This window comes from Cherax quadricarinatus, unplaced genomic scaffold (genome assembly GCF_038502225.1).
Source record: "Cherax quadricarinatus isolate ZL_2023a unplaced genomic scaffold, ASM3850222v1 Contig16, whole genome shotgun sequence".
NCBI classification, from domain to species: domain Eukaryota; kingdom Metazoa; phylum Arthropoda; class Malacostraca; order Decapoda; family Parastacidae; genus Cherax; species Cherax quadricarinatus.
The window spans coordinates 175001-192500 of NW_027195042.1; the positions used below are offsets into that span (position 1 = coordinate 175001).

A 17500-nucleotide genomic window follows, 5' to 3' on the forward strand; every position below is an offset into this window, starting at 1 on the left:
CAGGCAGGACTTCAAAGAGACCTGGATAGACTGGACACCTGGTCCAGCAACTGGCTTCTCGAATTTAACCCCGCCAAATGCAAAGTCATGAAGATTGGGGAAGGACACAGAAGACCGCAGATGGAGTATAGGCTAGGTGGCCAAAGACTGCAAACCTCGCTCAAGGAGAAAGATCTTGGGGTGAGTATAACACCGAGCATGTCTCCTGTGGTGCACATCAACCAGATAACTGCTGCAGCATATGGGCGCCTGGCAAACCTGAAATTAGCATTCCGATACCTAAATAAGGAATTTTTCAAGACACTGTACACCGTGTACGTCAGGCCCATACTGGAGTATGCAGCACCTGTTAGGAACTCGCACTTGATCAAGCACGTCAAGAAATTAGAGAATGTGCAAAGGTTTGCGACAAGGTTAGTTCCAGAGCTAAGGGGAATGTCCTATGAAGAAAGGTTAAGGGAAATCGGCCTGACGACACTGGAGGACAGGAGGGTCAGAGGAGACATGATAACGACATATAAAATACTGCGCGGAATAGACAAGGTGGACAAAGACAGGATGTTCCAAGGAGGGGACACACAAACAAGAGGTCACAATTGGAAGTTGAAGACTCAGATGAGTCAAAGGGATGTTAGGAAGTATTTCTACAGTCATAGAGTTGTCAGGCAGTGGAATAGTCTAGAAAGTGACGTAGTGGAGGCAGGAACCATATATAGTTTTAAGACGAGGTTTGATAAAGTTCATGGAGCAGGGAGAGAGAGGAACCAGTAGCAACCAGCGAAGAGGCGGGGCCAGGAGCTAAGACTCGACCCCTGCAACCACAAATAGGTGAGTACACACATACACATCTTCCCAACGGGATATCAGGTCCTGAGGAAAGACAGGGGGAACAGAGGGCGTGGAGGAGTGGCACTGCTGATCAAAAACCAATGGGATTTTGATGAGCTAGAGAGAGGAGACAGCGGAGAAGCAAGAGGAACACTTCAGTCTGGAGGTCCCAAGGTGGTAATTGCAGTGATGTATAACCCACCACAGAACAGCAGGAGGCCACGGTAAGAGTATGATGAGAGTAATAGAGCAATGGTTGACACACTGGCTGAAGTAGCCAGAAGGGCTCATGCGAGCAGGTCAAAGCTACTGATTATGGGTGACTTTAACCACAAAGAAATCGATTGGGAGAACTTGGAGCCACATATGGGCCAAGAAGCGTGGAGGGCTAAGATGATGGAGGTGGTACTGGAAAACCTGATGTACCAACACGTACGGAACACTACCAGAGAGAGAGGAGAGGATGAACCAGCAAGACTGGACCTAGAATTCACCTTGAGTAGTGCAGATATTGAGGACATCACATATGAAAGACCCCTTGGGGCCAGCGATCATGTGGTTTTAAGCTTCGAATACACAGTAGAGCTACGAGTGGAGGGAGAAGCAGGAAGGGTTGGACAAGTGAAGCCAAACTACAAGAAAGAGGACTATACAAACCTGAAGAAATTCCTGAATGTGGTTCAGTGGGACAGAGAACTGGCAGGGAAGTCATTGGACGAGATGATGGAATATGTGACAACAATATGCAAGGAAGCTGGGGAGAAGTTTGTACCCAAGGGTAACAGGAATAATGAAAAAGCCAGGACGAGCCCATGGTTCACCCAGAGGTGCAGGGAGGCCAAAACCAAGTGTGCTAGGGAATGGAAGAAGTACAGAAGGCAAAGGACCCAGGAGAATATGGAGACCAGTCACATAGCCAGAAATGAATATACACAGGTAAGACAGGAGGCCCAAAAGCAATATGAGAATGACATAGCAGCGAAAGCCAGATCTGACCCAAAGCTGTTGTACAGCCACATCAGGAAGAAAACAACAGTCAAGGACCAGGTAATCAGGCTGAGGAAGGAAGGAGGAGAGATCACAAGAAATGACAGTGAAGTATGTGAGGAACTCAACATGAGATTCAAAGAAGTGTTCATAGAGGAGACAGAAGGGACTCCAGAAAGGCAAAGAGGTGGGGTACACCATCAGGTGTTGGACACAATACATACAACTGAGGAAGAAGTGAAGAGGCTGCTAAGCGAGCTAGATACCTCAAAGGCGATAGGGCCCAATAACATCTCTCCATGGGTCCTGAGAGAGGGAGCAGAGGCGCTTTGTGTACCACTAACAACTATCTTCAACTCATCTATCGAAACAGGACGACTACCGGAAGTATGGAAGACAGCAAATGTAGTCCCAGTTTTTAAAAAAGGAGACAGACACGAAGCATTAAACTACAGACCAGTATCACTGACATGTATAGTATGCAAGGTAACGTAGAAGATTGCCAGAAGAAGAGTGGTGGAGCACCTAGAAAGGAATGAGCTTATCATCGACAGCCAGCTCAAGTTCAGGGACGGAAATCCTGTGTCACAAACCTACTGGAGTTCTATGAAAGGGTGACGGCAGTAAGACAAGAGAGAGAGAGGTTAGTAGATTGCATTTTCTTGGACTGTAAGAAGACGTTTGACACAGTTCCACACAAAAGATTAATGCGGAAGTTGGAGGACCAGGCAGGGATAACAGGGAAGGCAGTACAGTGGCTCAGGAAATACCTGTCAGGAAGACAACAGCGAGTCATTGTACGTGGCGAGGTGTCAGAGTGGGCGCCTGTAACGAGCGGGGTGCCAAAAGGATCAGTCCTGGGACCGGTGCTGTTTCTGGTATTTGTGAACGACATGACGGAAGGAATAGAATCCGAAGTGTCCCTGTTTGCAGATGATGTGATGTTGATGAGAAGAATTCGATCGAACGAGGACCAGGCAGAACTACAAAGGGATCTGGACAGGCTGCAGACCTGGTCCAGCAACTGACTCCTGGAGTTCAACCCATCCAAGTGCAAAGAGATGAAGACTGGGGAAGGGCAAAGAAGACCACAGACGGAGTACAGTCTAGGGGACCAGAGCCTACAACCCTCACTCAAGGAAAAGGATCTTGGTGTGAGTATAACACCGGACACATCTCTGAGGCACACAACAACCAAATAACTGCTGCAGCATAAGGGCGCCTAGCAAACCTCAGAACAGCATTCCGACATCTAAATAAGGAATCGTTCAGGACCCTGTACACCGTGTACGTTAGGTCCATATTGCAGTATGCGGCACCAGTTTGGAACCCACACCTAGCCAAGCACGTAAAGAAACTAGAGAAAGTGCAAAGGTTTGCGACAAAACTGGTCCCAGAGCTAAGGGGTATGTCCTACGAGGAGAGGTTAAGGGAAATCAACCTGACGACAATGGAAGACAGGAGATATAGTGGGGATATGATAACGACATATATAATACTGAGAGGAATAGACAAGGTGGACAAAGACAGGATGTTCCAGAGATTTGACACAGCAACAAGGGGACACAGTTAGAAGTTGAAGACTCAGATGAATTACTGGGATGTTAAGAAGTATTTCTTCAGTCACAGAGTTATCAGGAAGTGGAACAATCTGGAAAGTGATGTAGTGGAGGCAGGATCCATACATAGCTTTAAGAAGAGGTACGATAAAGCTCACGGAGCGGGAAGAGTGACCGAGTAGCGGTCAGTGAAGAGGCGGGGCCAGGAGCTGTGACTCGACCCCTACAACCACAACTAGGTGAGTATACACACACACACACACACATTTACGTATTACTGGAATCAATAACTGTGTCACCAACACTTCCTTCTCCCTCATAAAGCTAGCTAGCTCTCTCTCTCTTTACATATATATATATTTATATATATATATATATATATATATATATATATATATATATATATATATATATATATATATATATATATATATATATAAGACAGGAGGAATAGAAATGTAATCCTGTATACACTTACGTAAGATTAAAGCAGTTACCAGCACTACCATTGATCTAAATATTTCTACCACCACTACCACTACTACCACTACCACTACTACTACCCCTAAGTCCCTATGTTCTTACAAGTACCTTCTAGCAGTAGTAGATTGACTGATGCGTCCTGATATTGTCTTAATCCTAAGATGACGTGTCTGAGGATCTCTAAAAAGATGTCGATATAATTCAGCTGTTCAGTGGCTGTGATCGGTGTCTTCATGTTGTTCCTTGATGATTCAAGGTAAGATATTTTATGTACAATAGTTAGGTGAGGTCAGCAGGTCCTCAGTTACTGTGTCTGGGCACTGTGTTGGGTGAGGCTACCTGGCCTCCAGTCACTGTGTCTGGGGACTGTGTTGGGTGAGGTTATCTGGCCTCCAGTCACTGTGTCTGAGGACTGTGTTGGGTGAGGCTATCTGGCCTCCAGTCACTGTGTCTGGGGACTGTGTTGGGTGAGGTTATCTGGCCTCCAGTCACTGTGTCTGAGGACTGTGTTGGGTGAGGCTATCTGGCCGCCAGTCACTGTGTCTGGACACTGTGTTGGGTGAGGCTATCTGGCCGCCAGTCACTGTGTCTGGGCACTGTGTTGGGTGAGGCTACCTGGCCTCTAGTCACTGTGTCTGGGCACTGTGTTGGGTGAGGCTATCTGGCCGCCAGTCACTGTGTCTGGGCACTGTGTTGGGTGAGGCTACCTGGCCTCTAGTCACTGTGTCTGGGCACTGTGTTGGGTGAGGCTATCTGGCCGCCAGTCACTGTGTCTGGGCACTGTGTTGGGTGAGGCTACCTGGCCTCCAGTCACTGTGTCTGGGGACTGTGTTGGGTGAGGTTATCTGGCCTCCAGTCACTGTGTCTGGGGACTGTGTTGGGTGAGGCTATCTGGCCGCCAGTCACTGTGTCTGGACACTGTGTTGGGTGAGGCTATCTGGCCGCCAGTCACTGTGTCTGGGCACTGTGTTGGGTGAGGCTACCTGGCCTCCAGTCACTGTGTCTGGGCACTGTGTTGGGTGAGGCTATCTGGCCGCCAGTCACTGTGTCTGGGCACTGTGTTGGGTGAGGCTACCTGGCCTCCAGTCACTGTGTCTGGGCACTGTGTTGGGTGAGGCTATCTGGTCGCCAGTCACTGTGTCTGGGCACTGTGTTGGGTGAGGCTACCTGGCCTCCAGTCACTGTGTCTGGGGACTGTGTTGGGTGAGGTTATCTGGCCTCCAGTCACTGTGTCTGGGGACTGTGTTGGGTGAGGCTATCTGGCCGCCAGTCACTGTGTCTGGGCACTGTGTTGGGTGAGGCTACCTGGCCTCCAGTCACTGTGTCTGGGGACTGTGTTTGGTGAGGTTATCTGGCCTCCAGTCACTGTGTCTGGGGACTGTGTTGGGTGAGGCTATCTGGCCGCCAGTCACTGTGTCTGGACACTGTGTTGGGTGAGGCTATCTGGCCGCCAGTCACTGTGTCTGGGCACTGTGTTGGGTGAGGCTACCTGGCCTCCAGTCACTGTGTCTGGGCACTGTGTTGGGTGAGGCTATCTGGCCGCCAGTCACTGTGTCTGGGCACTGTGTTGGGTGAGGCTACCTGGCCTCCAGTCACTGTGTCTGGGCACTGTGTTGGGTGAGGCTATCTGGCCGCCAGTCACTGTGTCTGGGCACTGTGTTGGGTGAGGCTACCTGGCCTCCAGTCACTGTGTCTGGGGACTGTGTTGGGTGAGGTTATCTGGCCTCCAGTCACTGTGTCTGGGGACTGTGTTGGGTGAGGCTATCTGGCCGCCAGTCACTGTGTCTGGGCACTGTGTTGGGTGAGGCTATCTGGCCTCCAGTCACTGTGTCTGGGCACTGTGTTGGGTGAGGCTATCTGGCCTCCAGTCACTGTGTCTGGGCACTGTGTTGGATGAGGCTATCTGGCCTCCAGTCACTGTGTCTGGGCACTGTGTTGGGTGAGGCTATCTGGCCGCCAGTCACTGTGTCTGGGCACTGTGTTGGGTGAGGCTACCTGGCCTCCAGTCACTGTGTCTGGGCACTGTGTTGGGTGAGGCTATCTGGCCGCCAGTCACTGTGTCTGGGCACTGTGTTGGGTGAGGCTATCTGGCCGCCAGTCACTGTGTCTGGGTACTGTGTTGGGTGAGGCTACCTGGCCTCCAGTCACTGTGTCTGGGCACTGTGTTGGGTGAGGCTATCTGGCCTCCAGTCACTGTGTCTGGGCACTGTGTTGGGTGAGGCTACCTGGCCTCCAGTCACTGTGTCTGGGCACTGTGTTGGGTGAGGCTACCTGGCCTCCAGTCACTGTGTCTGGACACTGTGTTGGGTGAGGCTATCTGGCCTCCAGTCACTGTGTCTGGGCACTGTGTTGGGTGAGGCTATCTGGCCTCCAGTCACTGTGTCTGGACACTGTGTTGGGTGAGGCTATCTGGCCGCCAGTCACTGTGTCTGGGCACTGTGTTGGGTGAGGCTACCTGGCCTCCAGTCACTGTGTCTGGGCACTGTGTTGGGTGAGGCTACCTGGCCTCCAGTCACTGTGTCTGGACACTGTGTTGGGTGAGGCTATCTGGCCGCCAGTCACTGTGTCTGGGCACTGTGTTGGGTGAGGCTACCTGGCCTCCAGTCACTGTGTCTGGACACTGTGTTGGGTGAGGCTATCTGGCCGCCAGTCACTGTGTCTGGGCACTGTGCTGGGTGAGGCTATCTGGCCGCCAGTCACTGTGTCTGGGCACTGTGTTGGGTGAGGCTATCTGGCCGCCAGTCACTGTGTCTGGGCACTGTGTTGGGTGAGGCTACCTGGCCGCCAGTCACTGTGTCTGGGCACTGTGTTGGGTGAGGCTATCTGGCCGCCAGTCACTGTGTCTGGGCACTGTGTTGGGTGAGGCTACCTGGCCTCCAGTCACTGTGTCTGGGCACTGTGTTGGGTGAGGCTATCTGGCCGCCAGTCACTGTGTCTGGGCACTGTGTTGGGTGAGGCTATCTGGCCGCCAGTCACTGTGTCTGGGCACTGTGTTGGGTGAGGCTATCTGGCCGCCAGTCACTGTGTCTGGGCACTGTGTTGGGTGAGGCTATCTGGCCGCCAGTCACTGTGTCTGGGCACTGTGTTGGGTGAGGCTATCTGGCCGCCAGTCACTGTGTCTGGGCACTGTGTTGGGTGAGGCTATCTGGCCGCCAGTCACTGTGTCTGGGCACTGTGTTGGGTGAGGCTATCTGGCCCCCAGTCACTGTGTCTGGGCACTGTGTTGGTGAGGCTATCTGGCCCCCAGTCACTGTGTCTGGGCACTGTGTTGGTGAGGCTATCTGGCCCCCAGTCACTGTGTCTGGGGACTGTGTTGGGTGAGGCTATCTGGCCGCCAGTCACTGTGTCTGGGCACTGTGTTGGGTGAGGCTATCTGGCCGCCAGTCACTGTGTCTGGGCACTGTGTTGGGTGAGGCTATCTGGCCGCCAGTCACTGTGTCTGGGCACTGTGTTGGGTGAGGCTATCTGGCCGCCAGTCACTGTGTCTGGGCACTGTGTTGGGTGAGGCTATCTGGCCGCCAGTCACTGTGTCTGGGCACTGTGTTGGGTGAGGCTATCTGGCCGCCAGTCACTGTGTCTGGGCACTGTGTTGGGTGAGGCTATCTGGCCTCCAGTCACTGTGTCTGGGCACTGTGTTGGGTGAGGCTATCTGGCCGCCAGTCACTGTGTCTGGACACTGTGTTGGGTGAGGCTATCTGGCCGCCAGTCACTGTGTCTGGGCACTGTGTTGGGTGAGGCTATCTGGCCGCCAGTCACTGTGTCTGGGCACTGTGTTGGGTGAGGCTACCTGGCCCCCAGTCACTGTGTCTGGGCACTGTGTTGGGTGAGGCTATCTGGCCCCCCAATCGCTGTGTCTGGGCACTGTGTTGGGTGAGGCTATCTGGCCTCCAGTCACTGTGTCTGGGCACTGTGTTGGGTGAGGCTATCTGGCCCCCAGTCATTGTCTCTGGGCACTGTGTTGGGTGAGGCTATCTGGCCCCCAGTCATTGTCTCTGGACACTGTTAGGTGAGGCTATCAGGCCTCCCATCATTGTCTCTGGGCACTGTGTTAGGTAAGGCTATCAGACCTCCAGTCATTGTCTCTGGACACTGTGTTGTGTGAGGCTATCAGACCTCCAGTCATTGTATCTGGACATTGTGTTGGGTGAGGCTATCGGACCTCCAGTCATTGTCTCTGGACACTGTGTTGTGTGAGGCTATCAGACCTCCAGTCATTGTATCTGGACATTGTGTTGGGTGAGGCTATCAGGCCTCCCATCATTGTCTCTGGGCACTGTGTTGTGTGAGGCTATCAGACCTCCAGTCATTGTCTCTAGACACTGTGTTGGGTGAGGCTATCAGGCCTCCCATCATTGTCTCTGGACACTGTGTTGGGTGAGGCTATCAGACCTCCAGTCATTGTCTCTAGACACTGTGTTGGGTGAGGCTATCAGACCTCCCATCATTGTTTCTGGGCACTGTGTTATGTGAGGCTATCAGACCTCCAGTCATTGTCTCTAGACACTGTGTTGGGTGAGGCTATCAGGCCTCCCATCATTGTCTCTGGGCACTGTGTTAGGTGAGGCTATCAGACCTCCAGTCGTTGTCTCTGGACATTGTGTTGGGTGAGGCTATCAGACCTCCAGTCATTGTCTCTGGGCATTGTGTTAGGTGAGGCTATCAGGCCTCCCATCATTGTCTCTGGGCACTGTGTTAGGTGAGGCTATCAGGCCTCCCATCATTGTCTCTGGGCACTGTGTTAGGTGAGGCTATCAGGCCTCCCATCATTGTCTCTGGGCACTGTGTTAGGTGAGGCTATCAGGCCTCCCATCATTGTCTCTGGGCATTGTGTTGGGTGAGGCTATCAGACCTCCAGTCATTGTCTCTAGACACTGTGTTGGGTGAGGCTATCAGGCCTCCCATCATTGTCTCTGGGCACTGTGTTGGGTGAGGCTATCAGACCTCCCATCATTGTCTCTGGGCACTGTGTTGGGTGAGGCTATCAGGCCTCCCATCATTGTCTCTGGGCACTGTGTTGGGTGAGGCTATCAGACCTCCCATCATTGTCTCTAGACACTGTGTTGGGTGAGGCTATCAGGCCTCCCATCATTGTCTCTGGGCACTGTGTTGGGTGAGGCTATCAGACCTACCATCATTGTCTCTGGGCACTGTGTTGGGTGAGGCTATCAGGCCTCCCATCATTGTCTCTGGGCACTGTGTTGGGTGAGGCTATCAGACCTCCCATCATTGTCTCTAGACACTGTGTTGGGTGAGGCTATCAGGCCTCCCATCATTGTCTCTGGGCACTGTGTTGGGTGAGGCTATCAGACCTCCCATCATTGTCTCTGGGCACTGTGTTGGGTGAGGCTATCAGACCTCCCATCATTGTCTCTAGACACTGTGTTGGGTGAGGCTATCAGGCCTCCCATCATTGTCTCTGGGCACTGTGTTGGGTGAGGCTATCAGACCTCCCATCATTGTCTCTGGGCACTGTGTTGGGTGAGGCTATCAGGCCTCCCATCATTGTCTCTGGGCACTGTTCGGTGGTCGGATAAACTTGCAAATAAACACAAACGCTGTTTTGTCCATCATATATATGTTTACGAAGATCTTCACAATAGTTCTGAATATTTCTTTGTTTTATTTTGAGTCTATCATGTCACTTATGATATCTGTGAAGCAGATGATTGATAGTCAACATCATTTGATGGTTCAGGGGTAACACAGAATGCTGAGCTACAGTCCTCCTCACTGGTGACTGTTGTGGTGTAGTGTGTTCCTGCAGCATGGTGCCTGCTGACTGCCATTGTTGGGTGAGAATCTGAGCAGGAGAACCGGAAGCCGGTTAAGCAATGGTGCGACCCCGTCGCTGTGCCAGGGAAGTGGCCCCTGGATCCCGTGTTACTGTAGCCTCCTCTGGACGAGGCTACTGCTCAGTGGTGAGGCTGGATAACCGGAATTTTCCATGCTGTTTTGACACGGTAGAGCCTCTTCAGGCAGTGCAGATTCATGGCATGATGCTTCTTGCCGCAGTTTGGACACCGAGGCTTCGTAGCCTCTCCTCTTTTTAGTTTATCCAAGCAGTCCTTGATCGGGTAAGACCCGATGTAGATACCACATATTCCTTTAAACTGACGTCGGGCCCTGAGGTGGTTGTACCTGTGGCACTTGAAGCGCCTTAAAGGTCCTGGGTTGTACGTCCTAACCTGGTATTTTCCCGACATCCAGTTGAGCTGGGAAAGGTCCTCTATGTTGGATCAAGACTTGCCTCGTAGGCACATTGCCGTTTGTCTTGGCTCGGAGCTGCTCAGTCTTCACGATGTTTTTGTTGCTATGGACTGCAACGAGAGGCATGTCTAGTGGATAGCACATTAGTATACCTTTTGTTATCCACTCTATGGATTTTAGTGGTGATTCCAGGTCATTCACCTTCTGCAGAACTTCGTAGGACTCTGTGTTTCGGAGTGTGAGAATAAACTCTCCTTTCAGATTTGGGGACACTAATATCTTCAGGCTACATTTCCGCTCGAGGTGAATTATAGCACAATACTGGATGTCGTGGTGTCCTTTGCTTAACAATCTAAATTTGTTACCTGCAGATGGCTTGGCTTGCCAGATCTGAAGCAAAGAAACATTGTGGCTTCGCTGGGACTTCGAGGCTCCTGCTACCTGCCAACCTTCTCCATCCAGTATATCTGGGGTTGGGATGAGTTTCCTGATCCATCCCTATCTCACTGGCCCGGCTGGTATCTCTTGCTTTACTTTCCCATAAGCCCAGGGAGTCCAATGACTGCTCTAGCAGCTTCTTCGCCAGAACTGCGCCCAAAATTTCCAAACCAGAGTCCTCGGTCGACCCCTTGCAACATCACGACCTCTTCCTCTCGGTAGGCCTACTGTAGTGTACCTACGTGTTTATTTAGGTTTACAGTTGGGATAAGCCTACCTGGTAACACCCAGTAGGCCTACTGTGGTGTACCTAAGTGTTTATTTAGATTTACAGTTGGGATAAGCCTACCTGGTAACACCCAGTAGGTCTACTGTAGTGTACCTACGTGTTTTTAACTTAGGTTCTAGGGTAGGTACCGAGGTAGTACCTACCCTAGAACCTCTGTAGTGAGGTACCAGTTAATAAGAGTGTGTTGTATTCTCCAGGGTAGGCGTGGTGAACACCAAGGGCGTGAACACCAGAGGCGTGTATGCGACCTCACACCCACGCCCATCTTGCTGATAACAAGGCTCTCAGGGATTACGCCCACGGACACGCCCACTCCCACATCAATGGCTACTGCATTACCAGAAGGAATAAAGGAGTAAGTACCACCACCAATACTACTACTACTACTACTACTACTTTTGCTACTACTACTACTACTACTACTACTTTTGCTACTACTACTACTACTACTGTTGCTACTACTACTACTACTACTACTGTTGCTACTACTACTAGTACTACTACTACTACTACTTCTACTACTACTGCTACAAGTACTACTACTACTACTACTACCACTACTACTATTACTAGCACTGCTACTACTAGTACTATTACTACTACTATCACTACCACTACAACTACCACCACCACTACTAACACTACTATTCACTACTATTACTACTGTTGCTACTACTACTAGTACTACTAGTACTACTACTACTGCTACAAGTACTACTACTACTATTACTACTACTACTACCACTACTATTACTACTATTACTACCACTGCTACTACTACCACCACCACTACTACTACTACTACTACTACTACCACTATCACTACCAGTACAACTACTACCACCACTACTACTACTATTACTACCACTGCTACTACTACTACTACTACTACTACTAACTAATCTTGTCAACACATGAGTGCAAACTAGCATAACTGACGTGTGGAAGATAGTTCATGTAACTACTATCCAAAAAGTGTGGTGTACAGGACCCTATCATCTAACTACTGCCCAGTCTGCCTTACAACGCGAAGATATTTGATTCACTTGTGGTATTTTGAGAGTATTCCGATCCAGATTGTTGAAGAAAGTGGCGGTTCATGGTATTTGAGGTGAAATTCACTCTTACATCGAGTCAAAGTTGACCAACAGGCATTAGTACACACTAATGAGGTGACCTATTATTATTATAACAATAATAATAATAATGTTAATGTCTACCAGTACCTGATACAACTTATACAGACCATAGCTCACACCAATGACATACTATATAGAAAGTTCCTGGTTATGTAGAGCATTTCCCACAACTTGGGTTAATTTTGTCCTCAGGATGCCACCCAGACTAGTCACCTAACACCCAGGTACCTACTTACTGCTAGGTTGAACAGTGACAGCAGGTGTTAGTAGACTAACACCCAGGTACCTACTTACTGCTAGGTGAACAGTGATAGCAGGTGTTAGTAGACTAACACCCAGGTACCTACTTACTGTTAGGTGAACAGTAACAGCAGGTGTTAGTAGACAAACACCTAGGTACCTACTTACTAATAGATGAACAGTGTCAGCAGGTGTTAGTAGACTAACACCCAGGTACCTATTTACTACTAGATTAACGGTGTCATCAATTGTTAGCAGACTAACACCTAGGTACCTACTTACTGCTAGGTGAACAGCGACAGCAAGTGTCTTAAGGAAACACGTGTTAGACAGTGTCAGAGAGTTAGACAGTGTATGAGAGACTGAGGATGACTGAGGGAATCTGTCACCACCAGACACATAATATATCTAAGGCTTAAAGCCAGATAAGTCTTTGCCAACGTGACCTATCACGTTCATCCTGCCTCTTCCCTTCAAGATATATATATATTTATTTTTTTTATTAGCACACTGGCCGATTCCCACCAAGTTTGAAGAAAATAACTCATTGCCTTTTCTAGATGTTTTTAATTATTAAGGGTAATAATGAATTCAAATTTAAAATTTACAGAAAACCTACAAATAACTGTTCCTATGTCCACTATTATTCCTCGCATCAAGATAGAGTCAAACTGTCTGTTTTCTCATCAATGTTTTTGAGAGCTTTACGAATTTGTAGTCCTGAGTTCATAGATGAGGAAATATCCAAAATTTATGAAATAGGTAATGATTTAAAATACCCAAGAAATGTAATTGATAAATCTTTTAAAATTGCTAGAAATACTTTTTACAATCCAAAAAGGGACAACCAGCCTTATTCAACTAAAAATATGTTGGTTCTCCCTTACCATCAAAACTTGGTTGATATGCCTTCTCTTCTTAAGACTTTTAATATTAAAGTTGTATTCAAAAATCTTGATACAGTAAAAAAACTTTTGATAAAGAATTCCCCCCAAAATGCTGATGGATGTGTCTATAAGATTCCTTGTAAACTTTGCGATAAAGTTTATTACGGTCAAACTGGTAAAAATCTCGAACTAAGATTAAAACAACATAAATATAGCATTAGAACTGGACAAGATTCCAATGCTCTATTTATTCATGTAAGAGATTTTAACCATCCAATTGATTTTCAAAAAGTTGAGAAAGTAGTATCAAGCAAGTCCATGGTCGACAGGAATATAATTGAATCTTGTTTCATAAAAAGCAGTTTTGACAATAATTTTAATATTTCCTTTGGTTTATATAAATTAGATCCATTTATAATTAATAGAATTTGGGAAGAATTTAATAATACACTGGACAAATAATTTTTAAATTTTCTTGGGTAGAATAGTTTGTGGGTGAGTTGTGCAAAGGAACTATCCAAGTTGGGTCGGCGCGCGTCAGGTGTTTAACCGATGTGGGATCTGATAGTGAGGTGCTGGCCAGACCCCTTATATAGCTTCCTTGGATGCTTTACTTTCATAGTTCCTTGATAATGTGAGTAGTCACGAAAGCGCTTGGAATTTCTCTATTCTTTCAGAGTGGTTGTTTTGCATATTCTGAAATCACCTGTTTACTGTGAACTTATTGCATATATATATATATATATATATATACATATATATAATATATATATATATATATAATATATATACATATATATAATATATATATATATATATATATATATATATATATATATATATATATATATATATATATATATATATATGTATATATATATATATATATATATTATTTATTTTTATTTTTATTATCACACCGGCCGATTCCCACCAAGGCAGGGTGGCCCGAAAAAGAAACTTTCACCATCATTCACTCCATCACTGTCTTGCCAGAAGGGTGCTTTACACTACAGTTTTTAAACTGCAACATTAACACCCCTCCTTCAGAGTGCAGGCACTGTACTTCCCATCTCCAGGACTCAAGTCCGGCCTGCCGGTTTCCCTGAATCCCTTCATAAATGTTACTTTGCTCACACTCCAACAGCACGTCAAGTATTAAAAACCATTTGTCTCCATTCACTCCTATCAAACACGCTCACGCATGCCTGCTGGAAGTCCAAGCCCCTCGCACACAAAACCTCCTTTACCCCCTCCCTCCAACCCTTCCTAGGCCGACCCCTACCCCGCCTTCCTTCCACTACAGACTGATACACTCTTGAAGTCATTCTGTTTCGCTCCATTCTCTCTACATGTCCGAACCACCTCAACAACCCTTCCTCAGCCCTCTGGACAACAGTTTTAGTAATCCCGCACCTCCTCCTAACTTCCAAACTACGAATTCTCTGCATTATATTCACACCACACATTGCCCTCAGACATGACATCTCCACTGCCTCCAGCCTTCTCCTCGCTGCAACATTCATCACCCACGCTTCACACCCATATAAGAGCGTTGGTAAAACTATACTCTCATACATTCCCCTCTTTGCCTCCAAGGACAAAGTTCTTTGTCTCCACAGACTCCTAAGTGCACCACTCACTCTTTTTCCCTCATCAATTCTATGATTCACCTCATCTTTCATAGACCCATCCGCTGACACGTCCACTCCCAAATATCTGAATACGTTCACCTCCTCCATACTCTCTCCCTCCAATCTGATATTCAATCTTTCATCACCTAATCTTTTTGTTATCCTCATAACCTTACTCTTTCCTGTATTCACCTTTAATTTTCTTCTTTTGCACACCCTACCAAATTCATCCACCAATCTCTGCAACTTCTCTTCAGAATCTCCCAAGAGCACAGTGTCATCAGCAAAGAGCAGCTGTGACAACTCCCACTTTGTGTGTGATTCTTTATCTTTTAACTCCACGCCTCTTGCCAAGACCCTCGCATTTACTTCTCTTACAACCCCATCTATAAATATATTAAACAACCACGGTGACATCACACATCCTTGTCTAAGGCCTACTTTTACTGGGAAAAAATTTCCCTCTTTCCTACATACTCTAACTTGAGCCTCACTATCCTCGTAAAAACTCTTCACTGCTTTCAGTAACCTACCTCCTACACCATACACTTGCAACATCTGCCACATTGCCCCCCTATCCACCCTGTCATACGCCTTTTCCAAATCCATAAATGCCACAAAGACCTCTTTAGCCTTATCTAAATACTGTTCACTTATATGTTTCACTGTAAACACCTGGTCCACACACCCCCTACCTTTCCTAAAGCCTCCTTGTTCATCTGCTATCCTATTCTCCGTCTTACTCTTAATTCTTTCAATTATAACTCTACCATACACTTTACCAGGTACACTCAACAGACTTATCCCCCTATAATTTTTGCACTCTCTTTTATCCCCTTTGCCTTTATACAAAGGAACTATGCATGCTCTCTGCCAATCCCTAGGTACCTTACCCTCTTCCATACATTTATTAAATAATTGCACCAACCACTCCAAAACTATATCCCCACCTGCTTTTAACATTTCTATCTTTATCCCATCAATCCCGGCTGCCTTACCCCCTTTCATTTTACCTACTGCCTCACGAACTTCCCCCACACTCACAACTGGCTCTTCCTCACTCCTACAAGATGTTATTCCTCCTTGCCCTATACACGAAATCACAGCTTCCCTATCTTCATCAACATTTAACAATTCCTCAAAATATTCCTTCCATCTTCCCAATACCTCTACCTCTCCATTTAATAACTCTCCTCTCCTATTTTTAACTGACAAATCCATTTGTTCTCTAGGCTTTCTTAACTTGTTAATCTCACTCCAAAACTTTTTCTTATTTTCAACAAAATTTGTTGATAACATCTCACCCACTCTCTCATTTGCTCTCTTTTTACATTGCTTCACCACTCTCTTAACTTCTCTCTTTTTCTCCATATACTCTTCCCTCCTTGCATCACTTCTACTTTGTAAAAACTTCTCATATGCTAACTTTTTCTCCCTTACTACTCTCTTTACATCATCATTCCACCAATCGCTCCTCTTCCCTCCTGCACCCACTTTCCTGTAACCACAAACTTCTGCTGAACACTCTAACACTACATTTTTAAACCTACCCCATACCTCTTCGACCCCATTGCCTATGCTCTCATTAGCCCATCTATCCTCCAATAGCTGTTTATATCTTACCCTAACTGCCTCCTCTTTTAGTTTATAAACCTTCACCTCTCTCTTCCCTGATGCTTCTATTCTCCTTGTATCCCATCTACCTTTTACTCTCAGTGTAGCTACAACTAGAAAGTGATCTGATATATCTGTGGCCCCTCTATAAACATGTACATCCTGAAGTCTACTCAACAGTCTTTTATCTACCAATACATAATCCAACAAACTACTGTCATTTCGCCCTACATCATATCGTGTATACTTATTTATCCTCTTTTTCTTAAAATATGTATTACCTATAACTAAACCCCTTTCTATACAAAGTTCAATCAAAGGGCTCCCATTATCATTTACACCTGGCACCCCAAACTTACCTACCACACCCTCTCTAAAAGTTTCTCCTACTTTAGCATTCAAGTCCCCTACCACAATTACTCTCTCACTTGATTCAAAGGCTCCTATACATTCACTTAACATCTCCCAAAATCTCTCTCTCTCCTCTGCATTCCTCTCTTCTCCAGGTGCATACACGCTTATTATGACCCACTTCTCGCATCCAACCTTTACTTTAATCCACATAATTCTTGAATTTACACATTCATATTCTCTTTTCTCCTTCCATAACTGATCATTTAACATTACTGCTACCCCTTCCTTTGCTCTAACTCTCTCAGATACTCCAGATTTAATCCCATTTATTTCCCCCCACTGAAACTCTCCTACCCCCTTCAGCTTTGTTTCGCTTAGGGCCAGGACATCCAACTTCTTTTCATTCATAACATCAGCAATCATCTGTTTCTTGTCATCCGCACTACATCCACGCACATTTAAGCAACCCAGTTTTATAAAGTTTTTCTTCTTCTCTTTTTTAGTAATTGTATACAGGAGAAGGGGTTACTAGCCCATTGCTCCCGGCATTTTAGTCGCCTCATACGACACGCATGGCTTACGGAGGAAAGATTCTTTTCCACTTCCCCATGGACAATAGAAGAAATAAAAAAGAACAAGAGCTATTTAGAAAAAGGAGAAAAACCTAGATGTATGTATATATATATATGCATGTGCGTGTCTGTGAAGTGTGACCAAAGTGTAAGTAGGAGTAGCAAGATATCCCTGTTATCTTAGCATATATATATATATATATATATATATATATATATATATATATATATATATATATATATATATATATATATATATATATATATAT

The 17500-nt window shown here is 46.7% G+C and overlaps 1 protein-coding gene across 4 annotated transcripts in view; it reads left to right on the forward strand.

Annotated features, from left to right (window-relative positions):
* Positions 1-17500, forward strand: part of LOC128704536 (BTB/POZ domain-containing protein 6) — a 104964-nt gene that overhangs the window by 24984 nt on the left and 62480 nt on the right. For 3 of the 4 annotated variants that reach the window (XM_053799648.2, XM_070079783.1, XM_070079781.1), the window contains exon 2: positions 10989-11146. In XM_053799648.2, coding sequence (XP_053655623.1) covers positions 10989-11146 — 158 coding nt within the window. Of the gene's footprint in view, positions 1-10463; positions 10721-10988; positions 11147-17500 lie in introns of those variants that run through there. The other variant, XM_053799652.2, reaches the window with a different exon arrangement.